Genomic DNA, 18,631 nt, shown 5'->3' on the forward strand with positions numbered 1-18,631 from the left:
ATGAGGGGGATTTGTCCGGGGAGCTGAGACGCAGAAGAGCGGGAGGTGGAGGAGGCAGTCAGTGAAAAGATTTATTGACAGAAAAAGAAAGCAGGAAATATGTGGTGTTGGGAGACAGGCAGAAAGACAAAGGACAAGCAGCGACAGTGCAGAACAAAGACAGACTGACAGGGACTGATAGGCAGAGACCGGGAGGAAGATGGGAAAGTCAGAATCAGGGATGTACACTGAGATAGAAGAGTAGGCGAAGAAATGGGGAATCACAGAGAGAACATCGGGTAGGGGGCAGGATTAAATCAACATCCACAGGAAGGAGCAAGGGAAAGGAGGGGACGCACATGGAGACAGAAAAATACAGAATAGAGATTAAGGGGGAAATATGAGAGAGGGGTTGTGAGAGATCCCTATCAGAGAGTCGTTAACACTGAGGCTCAACGGAGAAAAAAATAACAGGCTGAGGAGCAGACACAAGCAGAAAAGGAGAGCAGAGGGTTTCAATGTAATCAGACTAAAACTGGAGAGGCACAGGTATGGAAGCTGAGGTAGAAAAACCAAGTAAAATTCGGTAGAAGTATCTTCAAAACTCTAAACGGAGCGCCTTGATTAACAAAAACATTGCCCTTCAGTTTAAACACAGAAAACCACGAAACATGACAAACTTTAGGAGCACGTCATAAATTCACGCTCCAAGTGAGCACCCTCTTTGGTAAGACTTGATAGTATCTTTAAAGGGTGCCCAAGAACTAGACTGTCAGGGAAATCCGGCTGTTTCTGTGGTTAACTAGTAAAACCCATACAGGAAGGGTGAGATTAGCTACTGGTGGGGCGAGACATAAGTGGATACCTGAAGAATGTGGGATCACACACACATAACCCAGTGAACCTTTAAGGCAGAACTGGATTGTGATTATAATTGACTAAGTGACATCTCATCAACTGGAGCAGTTATAGATCGTGTGGACCAGATATAGATGATGGGAATCAGAGAGGCCTGGCCAATTAGGACCCTGGAAAAGAGAAGCTAGAAAATGCAGAGGTTGCCGAAACCGGTTTGGCTCAGTGGATGGAGCGTCGGCCTGCGGACTCAAGGGTCCCAGGTTCGATTCCGGTCAAGGGCATGTACCTTGGTTGCGGGCACATACCCAGTAGGGGGTGTGCAGGAGGCGGCTGATCGATGTTTCTCTCTCATCGATGTTTCTAACTCTCTATCCCTCTCTCTTCCTCTCTGTAAAAAATCAATTAAAAATATATTAAAAAAAAAAAAAAGAAAATGCAGAGGTTGATAGATGCCGCATTTGGTGCAATGAGTTGGGTCACCATGACAGTGCTCTGTCAGACCTCACCATGGCTCAGTAAGGTGGTCCTCAAGACGGACTCCATGCCTACCAAGCTACTTGCTGATGAATTATTTATTTTCTAGCAAAGGGGAGGGGGCTTTCCTGGATGGGGGAACATTGATATTTTATGGGACATTATCCTGATCATAAATAAATAAGTTGTTAGGCAAATAATTGCATCAGTCTTTTGTGAGTGTGGTTATACTGAGTCACTTTTTTTTTTTTTTTTGGCTCCATTGATATCCTGATATATAATGCAATGCTGGATTGTGGAAACTTCACTGTGGGATGATTTCTTGGCACTAACTTTATGACCTACAAAGCTCTAAAGTGTTCTAAGATCATCTACTATCAAAAAGCAAACCTGCCTGCCCTAGCTGGTTTGGTTCAGTGGATAGAACATTGGCCTGCGGACCGAAGGGTCCCAGGTTCCATTCTGGTCAAGGGCACATGCCCAGGTTTCGGGCTCAATCCCCGGTAGGGAGTGTGCAGGAGGCTGCCGATAAATGATTCTCATCATTGATGTTTCTATCTCCTCTCCTTTTCTCTCTGAAACCAATATCTATATAAAAGAAATCCTAAAAAAAAAAAAAAAAGCAAACCTGCTCAATCAACTGAACTACACTGGCCAGGGCTCATCCCAGTTTTTATTTTATTTATTTATTTATTTTTTCCAGTCTTGATTATGAAGGACTGAAGTGGGACGTTCTCTTTGTTTTTGTTTTTTTTAATTTCTTTATTGATTAAGGTATTACATATGTGTCTTTATTCCCCCATTACCCTCCACCTCCCATTCATGCCTCCAATCTCCTGTTGTCTGTGTCCATTGATTAGGCTTATATGCATGCATATAAGTCCTTTGGTTGATCTCTTCCCCTTACCCTCACTCATCCCAGTTTTTAAATGAGTAAACTAAGTTAACTTATTCAGGGTTACCTAGCCAGTTAGTGACATAGCCTGAATTCAACACACACACACACACACACACACACACACACACACACGGTGTCATACATTTTTGATAGCTTAATTGATGCTTCTTTTCAGATTTAACCCATTGGGATTAATAATTATTCAAAGTGTGTATACATTTTTATTTTATTTATTTATTTTTTTATTTTTTTACGTCCCACACTGGGGATCAAGCCCACAACCCAGGCACGTGTGCCATGACCTGGAATAGTACATTTTTAAAAATATTTTTATTGATTTCAGAGATGAAGGGAGAGGGAGAGAGAGAGATAAAAACATCAATGATGAGAGAGAATCATTGATCAGCAGCCTCCTGCACTCCCCCTACTGGGAATCGAGCCCAAAACCCAGGCATGTGCCCTGACTGAGAATTGAACCGTGATCTCCTGGTTCATGGGTCAATGCTCAACCACTGAGCAACGCTAGCCGGGCATGTATACATTTTTTTGGACACCAGTATATTTTTCTGTTATACCATCTGTGTCCAACATCTGCTACATTGCCTGCCCAGCAGCGTAGAGATTTTCTTTTGAAAACCACTCCTCCCTCAAGCCCCTCAATGGGCACGTGACCCAGGCCTAGCCAATCAAAACACCATATCCTCTTTTCCTGAAATGAGTTTATGACATAAGCAGAGCCTAGGAGCCTGGGCACCATGACCTCCAGAACCTTTGGCTAAGATGCACTCTGTGTGCTGACATTGCTAAGCCAGGAGGCTGTAAGAGATCTCTGCTGAGCACGAAGCCAACACCATCACACACACAAAGGACTCAAAAAGACAGAGCTATCTAGCATCATATGAGTCTGCTCAGGCTCGGCCTGAAGCCAGAACTTGCCCTGGACCATTCAATTGCACAAACCAAAAAACTCCTGGATTTGCTCAAGTGAATATGAGTTGAGGGTTTTTTTTCACCTTTTTTTTTTAAAGGTTCTTTTCTTTTTTTTTATATGTTTTTATTGATTTCAAAGAGGAAGCGAGAGAGAGATAGAAACATCAATGATGAGAATCATTGATTGGCTGCCTCCTGCACGCCCCCTACAGAGGATCGAGCCTGCAACCCAGGCATGTGTCCTTGACCTGAATCGAACCTGGAATCCTTGAGTCCACAGGCCAATGCTCTATCCACTGAGCCAAACCGGCTAGGGCAGTTTTTTCACTTTTAACAATGAGTCTTTATTAATATGCCACCTCCAAGATTATCCAGTCTTACAGTTCAGTTTGCAGAAAACTGAAACCTACGATAGTTGCAGTTTATCCAAGCACACCCAGCGAGTTTACGGCACGGCCAGAATTCGAATCTCAGTCTTTGATTTGGTTCAGGCTCCTTCTTATACACAATTTTACCTCTTTATAGAAAGGTTGAGGAGTGGAGAAACCTTGAGGTAGGAAGATAGGAGCTAGCTGACAACTGAAGATCAATCAAGTCAGACAGATTGCCTCTGACGTGGTATTTATACGCCAGGATGCTTCAGATTGAAAGCCAGACTTCTATTCACCGAGTATCGATCCCTGCACTTTTCAGGAATGCAGCGACTGTTTAGGACAGAGGTCCATCTCAGCTTTCCCCGCAATCACGCGCACCACTTAGCTCAGCGTTGAGAGCACATTCTTCCCCTGCCTTTAAGCTGGTGGGAGGCAACCTTCACTTGCCACATCTTCTGTAGGAACTGAACACAGAAGCGACTCAGACCGAGCTAAGGATGCAAGCCATGCGGGCTTTAGGAGTAGAAGAATGTGAGTTCGATCCTAGTGCGATAGGACGCTCCCTGCAAAGGCCTCTCTGCCCACCTCCACCCAGCCCTCCCCAATAACAGACTTGGGTAGTAGCTGACATTCCAGGGATAATAAACGACTTCTTTGGGTTACGCGTTGCCCCCTCACTCTGGCCCGCCTGCTCGTGCCCTTGAGAGGACTCCACCTCCTTGAACTGCTCTGGTTGGCATTGTTAAACCCGGGGGCTAAGAGACTGGCACAGTGGCCCTCTCTGCTCCAGACCCCAGGTCAGGGCACGTTAGAGAAGGACAGTGGAGCCGGAAGAACCGGGGTGCCACAAATTCCTGCGGCTTCTCTGGTTTAGAAGACACTGCTGCTTGCTCCCCTCAGCAGCTCCTGCAAACATCATTGTCTCCAAGCTCCTGCTCTTCCTTCCCTAACCCCAGCCCTCCATGGAATCCATGTATTTCCACCCTGTGGGGTCTGGGGAGATGGAGAAGACGGGGGAGGGTAACAGGGGGCACATCCTAGGGCAGCTGCAGGAGCATTTCCTTGACATATATAATGAATTTTAAAAATTCATGTTCATATATGTACTGGGAGGCTGGAGGGAAAATTGGATTTCCATTCTCTCTTGTGGGGAGTGAGTAGATAATGCCTAAAAGTAAAAAGTCAAGAAATACTAATTTAAGCTTATTACTTGAAGATATGGCAATAAATGCCAAAATAATCAGTTACAATTGGTGAAAGTGCTTTTTGTTTTTTGTTTTGGGTGCGGGGGGGGGGGGGTTAAGAGAGAAATAGTCAGAGGGAGCACAGGCAGCTGTTCTTTGTTTTTTGTTGTTGTTTTTAAAATATATATATATTTTTAAAATATATTTTATTGATTTTTTTACAGAGAGGAAGGGAGAGGGATAGAGAGTTAGAAACATCGATGAGAGAGAAACATCAATCAGTTGCCTCCTGCACACCTCCTACTGGGGACATGCCCGCAACCAAGGGACATGCCCTTGACCGGAATCGAACCTGGGACCTTTCAGTCCGCAGTCCGACGCTCTATCCACTGAGCCAAACATGTTCCGGCTAAAATATATTTTTATTGATTTCAGAGAAAAGGGAGAGATGAGATAGAAACATCAAAAATGAGAGAGAATCACTGATCGGCTGCCTCCTGCACACCCCCTACTAGGGATCGAGCCCACAACCCAGGCAGGTTCCCTGACCAGGAATCGAACCCTGACCTCCTGCTCCTGGTTCATAGGTCGACAATCAACCACTGAGCCACACTGGGCCAGGCCTTTGTAACAAGTGTGTGTGTGTGTGTGTGTGTGTGTGTGTGTGTGTGTATCTTCACCCAAGGATATTTTTTCCATTGTGGAAAAAGGGAGCGGGGGAGAGAGAGAGAGAGAAACATTGATATGAGAGAGACATCGATTGGTTGCCTCCCGCATGCCCTTGACCAGGAATTGAACCTGAGACCGTTCGGTGTGTGGGCCAACGCTCTAACCACTGAGAAACACCTGCCAGGCCTGTAACAAATCTTTGTAACAAATTCTGCAAGACTGTATAACTTTGTAAAAACCAAAACTAAGAACATTACAGTTGTAACTGATTCAATCAACCTCAGATAAAAAAATATTAGGAAAAAAAAGTGTTATGTTGTAGCTGACATATACTATGAAGCTAGGCCTATGATAGTTGCGTCTCTACTAATATGTACATATTTTTAAAATATATATATTTTATTGATTTTTTACAGAGAGGAAGGGAGAGGGAGAGGAATAGAGAGTTAGAAACATCGATGAGAGAGAAACATCAATTCAGCTGCCTCCTGCACACTCCCCACTGGGGATGTGCCCACAACCAAGGTACATGCCCTTGACCAGAATTGAACCTAGGACCTTTCAGTCCGAAGGTTGATGCTCTATCCACTAGGCCAAACCGGTTAGGGCTGTACAGATTTTTTTATTGTCATTCCCTGAACAATACAGTAGAGCAACTATTTACATAGAATTTACATTGTATTAGGTATTATAAGTAATCTAGAGATGATTTTAAATAAATGGAGGGATATGCATATGTTATATGCAAATACTACATCATTTTATACAAGGGGCATGAGCCCTGGCTGGGTAGCTCAGTTGGTTAGAGCATCTCGTCCCAGTATACCAAGGTTGTGGGTTCGATCCCCAGTCAATGCACATACAAGAACCAACCAATGAATGCACAAATAAATGGGACAACAAATCAATGTTTCTCTCTCTCTAAAATAAATAACTTTTTAAAAAGTGAATGATTCAAAACAAAACAATGAGCAGACTGGTTTGACTGCAATGAATGGTCCATAATAAAGGCAGCTAATATTTCCTGTTCAGAACTGTTCTTGGTTTGGTCACTTCTCTGCTCAATTGAGCTTCATCAGATTAACTTAGACAGACTATTTGTGATTAGTAAAAAAAAAAACTTAAGAAAAGTTTTTGCACGGCGAGTATGGCTCAGTGGTTGAGCATTGACCTATGAACAAGGAGGTCACAGTTTGATTCCAGAGAGGAAGGGAGAGGGAGAGAGAGATAGAAATATCAGTGATGAGAGAGAATAATTGATTGGCTGCCTCCTTCACTCCCCTACTGGGGATGGAGCCCACAACCCAGGCATGTGCCCTTGACTAAAATCAAACCCAGGACCCTTCAGACTGCAGGCTGGTGCTCTATCCACTGAGCCAAAACTCTACGGCTCCCTCCTCTTTCTTTACCACATCAAACCCTTCACATCTACCCATCTCCATCAAATCTTTGATAGTGTTCCTCTCCCTTATTTGAACTATAGGAACATCTACACCAGCCAGCACTTGCCTGGACCCTCTTTTGCATTTTCCTCTAATTATTTCACGTTTGAGTTCTAAATTCGCAACTAGATTGACAGGCTGTATTGGTTACAATTCCTTTGCATCCTCCACAATAAACTTGGTGTGAGTTCAAACAAATGTATCTGTTAGGTCAGATTGAAAGTTGTTACCAAAGGATGTAGCAAGAATGAAAAGTGAAACAAGGATTGCAGGAGGTGGAGAGCAATTCAGGCAGAAAGACAGAGCCTGAAGGATCCAAGAAGCATTTATAGGGGGTCCACTATACACTCCATAGTGTAGTCATTGTAGAGAGAGAAAAGTAGAACGGAGGGGGGGGGGGGGGAAGGCACTCAGCAATGTTGCTCCCCATGTCCAGTGATTTTTCTAGGTTTATTGACGAAACTCCTCCTTGACTTCGCAAGCGGGGTTAAATGCCCTGCCTCAAAACTCCCATCACACCGCGTCTAAGAACCTGGTCTGCCTTCCCGCTACCCTGTGAGTTCAGTGAGGTTATTTTTCCCCCTGCTGTATTCCTAATGACACATAGTGGGTACTCAATAAATGACGGTGGAATGAATGAAAGCATGCATGAACAAAGGGTTGGCTGACTGGGGGCTAGTACTGCACCTCAAGTCTACGTTATGAGACTAGACACAGAATAATGTGCAGATTTTGACAAATTTATTAAAATTCTGTAAGCCTGGGACGCTCGCTGTCCCACGCCAGTGGCAGAGGAGACGACGGGGGCTGCCAGAGGTCCCCAAAAGCTGTCCCAGAAAAGCGGGAGGCGGGACTTGGGCTACTCCGACCACACCCCCTTGCGTTCAAATAATCCCGCCCATAGACCCGCCCCCACCAGCCAGACCTGCAACTCTAATTGGTGTGCTCTCTAATCTGTCTGAGCACATCGGCGCCGATTGGGTCAATTGCCGAAGCTGCGTTGCGCACTTCCCGGCGCTGGGAGCGCGGCGCGGACGTAGGCTGGCCGCCATTGCGTTTCCCCCCAGCGGAGGTCTGTGTGAGGGGCTGTGGCGGGGGGTGTCTGGCGGGCTTTAAGGGGCCGCGGGAGGCGTGGTGGGGTCGGCTGAGCGGCCGGAGGGGTTGGGCCGGGCTGCGCCCACCCTGAGCGAGGAGGGACTGCAGGCGGGGATCTTGACGCGTTCCTGCTGCGCCTCTGTGGGCCCGGGCCCTGTTGCTCGTTAATTTTTTTTTTCTTTTCTTTCTGCGCCCCCAGATTCTCCGGGGATGGCCGGGGTATTTCCTTACCGAGGGCCGGGTAACCCGGTGCCCGGCCCTCTGGCCCCGCTGCCGGACTACATGTCGGAGGAAAAGCTGCAGGAGAAAGGTGAATGCGTGCGGGAGCGGTGTCGGGGCCCGGAGACGTGGGGGTGGGGGGTGTGCGCGTGCGCGCCTGCAGCGGCTTTGAGCCCTTTTTCTGTTGTTGCAAGTGTCAAAACGTTAGGTGTTAGCGCACTTACTGCCTCCTCTCCCCCGATTTTCCCACCTAATCAAGGCCTTTAAAAGCGTCTTTTATTTTCGGACACTGATCACTAACAATGGGGATACAATAGCGATGCAGGCAGAACTCCCGTCCTTATAAGGGTTTAAATGGCGATGGAGGAGATAGACAACAAAAAACTTTAAAAAAATCTGTAACATAAATGTCAGGCAGTGGTAAATGTGAGGAAGGACAGAATAAAGAAGAGCAGGATGACAAGAGAATTGGCAGGGAGGGCACCTGCTGGATGCTGGCCCCTCTTTTATACGTCCTGACCGGTCCTCACCCTGGGGCAGGAGATGGGGATGATAAGACTCAGAGTGTCCAGTCCTTTAAACTGAGGTGTCTTTGTAGCCCGAAAATGGCAGCAATTACAGGCCAAGCGCTATGCCGAAAAGCGGAAGTTTGGATTTGTGGATGCTCAGAAGGAAGACATGCCCCCAGAGCACGTCAGGAAGATCATTCGAGACCATGGAGACATGACCAACAGGAAGTTTCGCCATGACAAAAGGGTCTACTTGGGGTAAAGAACATCCTGGAATTACTTCATTTGGAGTTTGGCCCCTTTCCTTTGTCCCTCTCCCATAAGGAGGAGTCCTGGAAAGCTGCTCTATCATTTGGGACGTTAGTCTTCTAGGACAGCCCATCTTGGTGGTTATAAGAGAAAGGAGAAAACCATTAGGGTCCTGTGATGATTCCAGATCTTCCAGTATTGCTCCTTTTTTTTTTTTCTTTTAAGGATTTTACAATTTATTTATTGGCTTTAGAGAAAGAGAAAGGCCGATTTGTTGCTCCACTTATTTATGCAGTCATTGGTTGCTTCTTATACGTGCCGTGAGCGGGGATTGAACCCGAAACCTTGGCTTGTCAGGATGACTCTAATCAACCGAGCTACCCTGTTAGGGCCCAGTATGCTCTTTATTGCCTTGATTTTACTTCCTGATCTGGAACTAGAGCTTTTAAAAAAGTTTTTATTGATTGATTTGCGAGAGAGAGAGAGAGAGAGAGAGACACACACACACACACAGAAACATTGATTTGTTGTTGCACTTAAGTAGTCATTGGTTGATTCTTGTATGTGCCCTGACCCGGGATTGAACCCGTAACCTTGGCTGGCATATGGGGACCATGCTCTAAACATCTGACTACCTGGCCAGGGCTGGGACTGGAGCTTGAATTTGCCCTGTTGGTGCTATGATAATATGTCCCCATCTTTGAAAGGGTTGAAGCCCAGAGCAGGACACTGTGTATTCTTCTGTGCTTGTAACACCTCAGTGAACAGAATTCTCAGGTTCAGGAGTAGTTAACTCCTGAGATATTTACACTTGTTTTTCTATGGCCCCAAGCTGGGAGAGTACAGGTACAAATACCTTAGCAAAACCCTTTCCCATTTGGACACAAAAATGTTAACCAGTTCATTATGAATACCAATTCATTAACCACTAAGACAAGATTTGTTTGTTTCAAAACTTTTTGGTTTTTTTTTTTCCTCCAAAACTATTTCTTGAGAACTGTTCTAGGTGCTAGGGATAAGAGTAGTGAACAGGAAGTAATGGCCTTTCTGGAGCTTATAGTCTAGTGGTGTGACAGATATGAGACAAATGGTTACGATAAAGTATGGTGAGTATTTTAATATTACTTATGGGTAAGTTCAGAGAGAATAGAATGTGAGATAGTCTAAAGGCTGTCTTTAGAGGGACAGCTGTTGATTTAGAGGGACTGAAACCCAGTGTTGTGGGACTGAAGGTTAAGAAGAGGAGCAGAGTTGGAGAGGGGAAAGCAGAGTTCCTGGTCATGGAGGGCTGTGTGCGATTGGAAGTTTGGACTGTAAGGTAGGATTTTCTGTGGAATGTGATACCTTCTGACTTCTAATCATCTATCTTCCTAATGTTGCAGTGCCCTGAAGTACATGCCCCATGCAGTCCTCAAACTCCTGGAGAACATGCCTATGCCTTGGGAGCAGATTCGAGATGTGCCTGTGCTGTACCACATCACTGGAGCTATTTCCTTCGTCAATGAGATTCCCTGGGTCATTGAGCCTGTCTACATCTCCCAGTGGGGGTGAGAAGGGCGGGAATATGGTTGTTGGTGGTGGTGGTCGGGAGGCAGTGGGTGGAAACCATCGTGTGACATTGTTGGCTTTCAGGTCAATGTGGATTATGATGCGGCGAGAAAAAAGAGACAGGAGGCATTTCAAGAGGATGCGTTTCCCCCCTTTTGATGATGAGGAGCCGCCTTTGGACTATGCTGACAACATTCTAGATGTTGAGCCACTGGAGGCCATTCAGCTAGAACTGGACCCTGAGGAGGATGCCCCTGTGTTGGACTGGTTCTATGACCATCAGCCATTGAGGGACAGCAGGAAGTAAGTATGGTTGGAGTTACCACTCCTGTTAGAATTTTGGAAATCCAAGAGTCCTGGGAGAGCAGTTGGTAGTGCGGCTTGGCTAGCTGGTATACCCACCGGCCATGAGTCTCTTTTTTTCCTAGGTATGTGAATGGCTCCACTTATCAGCGCTGGCAGTTCACACTGCCCATGATGTCCACTCTCTACCGCCTGGCCAATCAGCTCCTGACAGACTTGGTAGATGACAACTACTTCTATCTGTTTGATCTGAAGGCCTTCTTTACCTCCAAGGCACTCAATATGGCCATTCCTGGAGGCCCCAAATTTGAACCTCTTGTTCGAGATATCAACCTACAGTAAGTTGGAGTAGGAATTTTAGGCATCTTGGGTTGAATAAACTCTAATCTCAATCCTTACACGTCCATTATAGCTTCCAAACTGTCCAACTAGTTTGATCATCTTTGATTTTGTACCTTAGGGATGAAGACTGGAATGAATTCAATGATATTAATAAGATCATCATCCGGCAGCCTATCCGCACGGAATACAAGATTGCTTTCCCTTACTTGTACAACAACCTTCCACACCATGTCCACCTCACCTGGTAAGAGAGTTGGAACACAGGTGGAGGAAAGGAGTAGGCTGGCATTTAGGTTGGGCCAGGGCAGGAAAACCTTGGCTCACTCTTTTTTCATTTTAGGTACCACACTCCTAATGTTGTGTTCATCAAAACTGAGGATCCTGATTTGCCAGCTTTCTACTTTGATCCTTTGATCAACCCAATTTCTCATAGGCACTCAGTCAAGGTGAGAGGAGGGGACATTTGACTTCAGCTCTTCCAAGTGAAATTTTCTGACTGTGGCTGAGGTGTTACTAGATAAAAATTCATCAGAGGGAGATGTGTTTTCCATCCTGTTAAGTGGTTTGTCTAGAGCTATAAGCGAATTTGAGAGTTCGGCATTTGGCTCTAAGTTATTGGTGTAATTTTGGTCTCTGTGATTATCCATCTGGGCTTTATCATCCTCTGGGACTCTGTAGTTCATTCTGGTCTGTTTCCACCCCCCCCCCCCCCCTTAAGTCCTTTACTGAGATTTAATTCATATACTATGCAATTCACCCATTTAAAGTCTACAGTTCACCTATTTAAGGTGTACAATATTCACCCATTTAAGTGTACAATTAAGTGGTTTTTAGTTTATACACAGTTGCACCACTATCGACTCAGGCAGATTTTTTATAACATTTTCATTACCCTCAAAAGAAACCTTGTACCCATCCATTAGTAGTCACTTTCCATTCCAGTGAATGTTCCGTGCCTAGGCTACTATTAATCTACTTTATGTCTCTACTAGATGCATGAAATTCGTGCAAGAGTAGGCCTTTCTTCCCCTGGCTGCCGGCACTGGCTTCCCTCTGGCACCCAGGAGCTGGGCTTCCCACTGGCTGCCAGCAGGCACCTGGGACCCGGGCTTCCCTCGCAGCCCTGGCTTCGTCTGGAAGGACAGACGTCCAGTCTAATTAGCATATTATACTTTTATTATTATAGATTATTATAGATACTTGCCTACTCTGGATATTTCATATAAATAGAATTATACAATAAGTTTAAATTTTTTTTAAACAATATGTAGTCTTCTGTGACTGGCTCTTACATATACAGTGTTTTTTATGTTTATCTGTGTTCCATCATGTTCTTAACATGAACAGATCCGCTTCTTCAAGCCCAGTTTTTGGAGCTTGAGCAGGAGTTGATAGCAGTGTTTACTTTACGGTATCAGGCTCCTTTGAGAGGCCTTTGTCGGTGAGCCAGTTGGGTTGTGACTAGTGATAGTTGCTTTCCTGGTTGGCCCTGGCTCTCTTGGCCTCCTTTGCCCTGGCCCTTTAGGGTTTCTCTTGTCAGGCAGCCCAGTTTCCATGGCAGACGTAGCCACTCTGCTTGGCCCCAGAGAGTTTCCCTTCCATCCCAGGTCTCTGCTCAGTTCAGCAAGAACTGAATCCTTGGGGGTTATTCTTTCAGAGCCAGGAACCATTACCAGATGATGATGAGGAGTTTGAGCTCCCAGACTTTGTGGAGCCCTTCCTGAAGGACACCCCTCTCTACACGGACAATACAGCCAATGGCATTGCCCTGCTCTGGGCCCCACGGCCCTTCAACCTACGCTCTGGTCGCACCCGCCGGGCCCTGGACATCCCCCTTGTCAAGAACTGGTAAGGCTTCTACCTGGGAGGAGGATGGTGGATGTATAGGAGGAAAACTCCCAACTGGGTGGGCATGCAGCCTTTATCAGAGTGGCTGGAAAGAGAGTTGGGCTAATCTTATCTGATGGGTGTTATCCTAGGTATCGGGAGCATTGTCCTGCTGGGCAGCCTGTGAAAGTGAGGGTCTCTTATCAGAAGCTGCTTAAGTACTATGTACTTAATGCCCTGAAGCACCGGCCCCCAAAAGCCCAGAAGAAGAGGTAAGGTGCCTGAGAGTCCTGCTCTGACTTCTTTTGTTCCAAAGATAATCAGCAAGCTAACACTCTCTTCATTATTCCCACTCCAGGTATCTGTTCCGCTCCTTCAAAGCCACCAAATTCTTTCAGTCCACAAAGCTGGACTGGGTGGAGGTGGGGCTACAGGTTTGCCGCCAGGGCTACAACATGCTCAACCTTCTCATTCACCGTAAAAACCTTAACTATCTGCACCTGGATTACAACTTCAACCTCAAGCCTGTCAAGACGCTCACCACCAAGGTGTCTGCATTGGACCTTAAGGGTCTCCTGAGCTTGAGGGATGGACTGGTTTGCTCTGGCCCCCATAGGAGGCATACATCCAGTCGGGACCATCGCTGATTAATGTTTTTTCTGTTCTTGGCATCTTCTCCAGGAAAGAAAAAAATCTCGTTTTGGGAATGCTTTCCACCTGTGTCGAGAAGTTCTGCGTTTAACTAAGTTGGTGGTAGACAGTCATGTGCAGTATCGACTGGGCAATGTGGATGCCTTCCAGGTAGGCTAAGTATCTCCACCCCTACCCCGGTGAGAAGCGGGGGAAGCCTGGGCTGCTTGTGGGCTGGCTGTAGCTTAAAGCCTGATGGGGCATTTGTGTTGCAGCTGGCAGATGGATTGCAGTATATCTTTGCCCATGTGGGGCAGCTGACGGGCATGTACCGGTACAAATACAAGCTGATGCGGCAGATTCGCATGTGCAAGGACCTGAAGCATCTCATTTATTACCGCTTCAACACGGTGGGACCCTGCCCATACACTCTCTCTCAGATCCATTTTAATTTTTGTATCTAGTCAGGGTGTTTTCCAGGGACCTATTTGGAGAAAAGCTCTGTGTCATTACTGCCCTCACCTTGTGAATCTCAACAGTCCCCCACCCCTTACCATACCCTCCTCAAGTCCACCTTTAGGTCTAAATAGGAAATTCCAGTTACTGGTTTCTGCCTTAAAGTTTTCTCATTTACCTCATTTTAGCTGTTGAGGTCCCAGAGTTTTTCCTTTTCTTTTTCCCCTTCACTGTCATACATGTGTTCCTTCTGACCCATCTCTGCCCAATTTTCTATTGTCATTAAATTAATTGCTAACTTCTGTTCTTCTGCTTGTGATCATAGGGCCCTGTAGGGAAGGGCCCTGGCTGTGGCTTCTGGGCTGCTGGCTGGCGGGTCTGGCTGTTTTTCATGCGTGGCATCACCCCTCTGCTGGAGCGATGGCTGGGCAACCTCCTGGCCCGGCAGTTTGAAGGTGAGTGGTTTTCTCTTTGTCCAACTTCTCCCATGATCTCTTCAAGGGTAGGTCATATGTGTTCCTGTTCTGTCCCCTGCCCTTGTTTGAGACGGAGACTCCCTCCTGGATTGCCTCTTAAGTCCCATTCTCTAATGAGTCTGACCTAGTATTCTGTTTATTTTGTTGTAACCATGGTTAGTGAGGGGGGCATGAAGATAGAGACTCCTATTAAAAACAATGACTCTTAATCACTTCACTTCTAGGCCGACACTCAAAGGGGGTAGCGAAGACTGTAACAAAGCAGCGAGTGGAGTCACATTTTGACCTTGAGCTTCGGGCAGCTGTGATGCATGACATTCTAGACATGATGCCTGAGGGGATTAAACAGAACAAGGCCCGGACAATTCTGCAGCACCTCAGTGAGGCCTGGCGCTGCTGGAAGGCCAACATTCCCTGGAAGGTGGGTATCTCCACAACTGTGAGCAGACATGGACATCTTTCCATGGGTTGGGAGTACCACTCCAGGACGCGCTCGGGGCTGTGTGGCTCCCATCACTTTCTCATTGTGCCTTTTGCACTTTCAGGTCCCTGGACTGCCAACGCCCATAGAGAATATGATCCTTCGATATGTGAAGGCCAAGGCTGACTGGTGGACCAACACTGCCCACTACAACCGAGAACGGATTCGTCGTGGGGCCACTGTGGACAAGACTGTTTGCAAAAAGAACCTGGGCCGTCTCACCCGGCTCTACTTGAAGGCAGAACAGGAGCGGCAGCACAACTACCTGAAGGTTGGGCAGAGTGGGCTGGGCTGGGTGTGGGGGTGGGCAGGGAGTGGATGGCAGAGTTGGGCCCATGCCTTGTGCTGGAGGGATTGGCTACAGTGGGAGGCTAATCATTATGTGTACCTTGCAGGATGGGCCTTACATCACAGCAGAGGAGGCGGTGGCAGTGTATACCACCACTGTGCATTGGTTGGAAAGCCGTAGGTTCTCACCCATCCCATTCCCTCCACTCTCCTATAAACATGACACCAAGTTGCTCATCTTGGCCTTAGAGCGGCTCAAGGAAGCTTACAGGTGAGGAGTGGAGTAGACAGTTCCTATGGGAAGGTGACAGGGAGAATGGCATTATCATAGTCCAACGAAAGGGTTAGCCTCAGTCTTCTCTGGGTTTGGTTTTCTCATTTACTTTCCTGTTGTTTTGCCTTGTCAGTGTGAAGTCTCGGTTAAACCAGTCTCAGAGGGAGGAGCTAGGGCTGATCGAGCAAGCCTACGACAACCCCCATGAGGCATTGTCCCGCATCAAGCGTCACCTCCTCACACAGAGAGCCTTTAAAGAAGTGAGTGAGATCCCCCCTCCCCAATTTTATTTCGGCTCTGCTATTCATTCCTGTCACTCAGGGTGGCAGAATGCCTCAGGTGATTGGTGGATTGGTGTGAGCCAGCTTCCCTGTCCCACAGGTGGGCATTGAGTTCATGGATCTCTATAGCCACCTGGTGCCAGTGTACGATGTGGAACCACTGGAGAAGATAACTGATGCTTACCTGGACCAGTACCTGTGGTATGAAGCTGACAAGCGCCGCCTCTTCCCACCCTGGATCAAGCCTGCTGACACAGAACCACCTCCTCTGCTTGTTTATAAGTGGTGCCAAGGTAAACTTTTCTGGGATCACCCCTGAGGAAGGGAGGTGAATTGAGTTTTACATCAAAATTCTTATTCAGGCCCTGGCCAATATGGCTCAGTTGGTTGAGCGTAGTCCCGTGCACTGAACGGTCACCCGTTTGACTCCTGGTCCGGGTACATTACCCAGGTTGCGGGTTCAGTCCCTGGTACGGAGGCAACCGATTGATGTTTCTCTCTCACATTAATGTTTCTCTCCCTCTTCTCTGCCTAAAATCAATAAAAACATTTTTGGGGAAAAAAAAAGAAAAAAAAAAGTTCTCATTCGGGCAGCATAATTCATCTACTCTCTTGCTGCATGGTACCAAGGAAATAAGTGCTGATGTTAAACTGAACAAAGCAGTCCTAGGAATCCGGATGAATGAGCAGTGTTAGTGCGAATATGGTAGCTGCTGGAGGCACTAGTCCTGAAAGGGAATTTCTAACCTGGAGACCTGTTTCCTCCACAGGCATCAATAACCTGCAGGATGTGTGGGAGACAAGTGAGGGTGAGTGCAATGTCATGCTGGAGTCACGCTTTGAGAAGATGTATGAGAAGATTGACTTGACCCTACTTAATAGGCTGCTGCGACTCATTGTAGACCACAATATAGCTGACTACATGACAGCCAAGAACAACGTCGTCATCAACTATAAGGTTTGTCTTAGGGGCAGGGTAACAATGAATTTTTAGGGGTGAGGGTCTGGCCCACTGAGTTAGGTTCTGTTAAGGGGAGGGCAAAAGAGGGTGGGCCCTAGAGAAGCCTGGGGCATGGCCATGGGTTGAGAGTTGTTAAAGAGTTGTAAGTCTTTCTTTCTAGGACATGAACCACACGAATTCATATGGGATCATCCGAGGCCTGCAGTTCGCCTCATTCATTGTGCAGTACTATGGACTGGTGATGGATTTGCTTGTGTTGGGATTACACCGGGCCAGTGAGATGGCTGGGCCCCCTCAGATGCCAAATGACTTTCTCAGTTTCCAGGACATAGCCACGGAGGCTGCCCACCCAATCCGTCTCTTCTGCAGATACATTGACCGCATCCATATTTTCTTCAGGTGAGCGCTTACCTGGATTCTTATCCTTGTAGGGCATTGAGGCATATGCCTGCCTCTGGAAGTGGCTCTTGTACCTTAGTTGACTTTCTGCTGAGTTGGGGCTTCAAAAGGAATGAAGTCCTGTGGGTAGGGTAGGGGTTTGGGGTGGGCTCCATTTGTCCAGCTGTAGGTCTCCTGTGGTCCTAGTGTATTGGGGCCTCAGCAATGCACTCTGCCTGGTGTAGGTTTACAGCAGATGAGGCTCGAGACCTGATCCAGCGTTACCTGACAGAGCACCCTGACCCCAACAATGAAAACATCGTTGGCTATAATAACAAGAAGTGCTGGCCCCGAGATGCCCGCATGCGCCTCATGAAGCATGATGTCAACTTGTGAGTCTAAGTGGGGCTGTGGGAGCTGGAAGAACATCAGCCTGAGGGATTCAGAGACAAATAGACGGGATGCATGAGGTTGTGGCCTGGGTGGGAGGCGTGTATTCTGTTGGGATACCGTCAGTCTGGCCTTTGAAGGGAAGTTTCTTCCCAGGAGACTGATGTGACCGTATGTTTTCTGTGGACAGGGGTCGGGCAGTGTTCTGGGACATCAAGAACCGTCTGCCACGGTCAGTGACTACAGTTCAGTGGGAGAACAGCTTCGTGTCCGTGTACAGTAAGGACAACCCCAACCTGCTGTTCAACATGTGTGGCTTTGAGTGCCGCATTCTGCCTAAGTGCCGCACCAGCTATGAGGAGTTCACCCACAAGGATGGGGTCTGGAACCTACAGAATGAGGTACAGCCTGGGAAGGGGGCTAGACAGAGCATTGCCACACCTGTACCTCCGGGGGAAATGGGGTGAGGAATACCGACACAGCTTCATTATCCGTCAGCTGAGCCTCGTTGGGTGGCAGGGCATGGTGGTGGTCAGAGTTGGTCCTTGCTCCTGTGGCAGTACCAGAGACAATTAACCCTGACCTTGTGGTTTAGGTTACTAAGGAGAGGACAGCCCAGTGTTTCCTGCGTGTGGATGATGAGTCAATGCAGCGCTTCCACAATCGTGTGCGTCAAATTCTGATGGCCTCTGGCTCCACCACTTTCACCAAGGTATCTCAGACAGCCCCACTTGCGGTGTGTCCTCTGTCCATCTCACTTCCCTTTCACCTCTTCCCCTGGTTTGCTCTCCTTTCCCAGTATTGCCCACTGTACTGTCTCCGTGCTTTATGGCATAGATAGCAGATTAGAGTGTCAAATCAAGTTAGTTATTTTCTGAGAATTCCCTGCAGGAATTCTGCAGTCTACTTCTCTGTAGTTGTGATAGCTCTAACTTAAGGCAGGAGTTGAAATTGGATTTTTAAATTTTAACAAAAATCACTGTTTTTGCATTTTTCCAAGGGCTAGTGATCCAACTCATATAACTCATCTTTTAAACAGTAACATAGTGTGCATATTGAAAAGCAAGCATAATTAGCTATCTTAGTGTCTATTTTCCCCTTCAGTTGCTTCTGAAG

General features: G+C 46.9%; 1 protein-coding gene across 1 annotated transcript in view; it reads left to right on the top strand.

The window, feature by feature from the left end:
- Positions 1-7,833: 7,833 nt before the first annotated feature.
- PRPF8 (pre-mRNA processing factor 8) overlaps positions 7,834-18,631 on the top strand; it is a 30,259-nt gene continuing 19,461 nt past the window's right edge. Inside the window, exons 1-24 of the mRNA XM_008147879.3 lie at positions 7,834-7,880; positions 8,103-8,213; positions 8,721-8,889; positions 10,263-10,427; positions 10,513-10,731; positions 10,857-11,069; positions 11,192-11,317; positions 11,414-11,519; positions 12,731-12,921; positions 13,053-13,172; positions 13,259-13,448; positions 13,582-13,701; positions 13,806-13,940; positions 14,312-14,441; positions 14,687-14,883; positions 15,008-15,214; positions 15,339-15,502; positions 15,639-15,765; positions 15,887-16,079; positions 16,557-16,744; positions 16,908-17,146; positions 17,371-17,517; positions 17,706-17,916; positions 18,111-18,227. Coding sequence (XP_008146101.1) covers positions 8,114-8,213; positions 8,721-8,889; positions 10,263-10,427; positions 10,513-10,731; positions 10,857-11,069; positions 11,192-11,317; positions 11,414-11,519; positions 12,731-12,921; positions 13,053-13,172; positions 13,259-13,448; positions 13,582-13,701; positions 13,806-13,940; positions 14,312-14,441; positions 14,687-14,883; positions 15,008-15,214; positions 15,339-15,502; positions 15,639-15,765; positions 15,887-16,079; positions 16,557-16,744; positions 16,908-17,146; positions 17,371-17,517; positions 17,706-17,916; positions 18,111-18,227 — 3,774 coding nt within the window. The 5' untranslated portion in view covers positions 7,834-7,880; positions 8,103-8,113. The remainder of the gene's footprint in view (positions 7,881-8,102; positions 8,214-8,720; positions 8,890-10,262; positions 10,428-10,512; positions 10,732-10,856; positions 11,070-11,191; positions 11,318-11,413; positions 11,520-12,730; positions 12,922-13,052; positions 13,173-13,258; positions 13,449-13,581; positions 13,702-13,805; positions 13,941-14,311; positions 14,442-14,686; positions 14,884-15,007; positions 15,215-15,338; positions 15,503-15,638; positions 15,766-15,886; positions 16,080-16,556; positions 16,745-16,907; positions 17,147-17,370; positions 17,518-17,705; positions 17,917-18,110; positions 18,228-18,631) is intronic.

Source organism: Eptesicus fuscus, chromosome 20 (genome assembly GCF_027574615.1).
Source record: "Eptesicus fuscus isolate TK198812 chromosome 20, DD_ASM_mEF_20220401, whole genome shotgun sequence".
Lineage (NCBI taxonomy): Eukaryota > Metazoa > Chordata > Mammalia > Chiroptera > Vespertilionidae > Eptesicus > Eptesicus fuscus.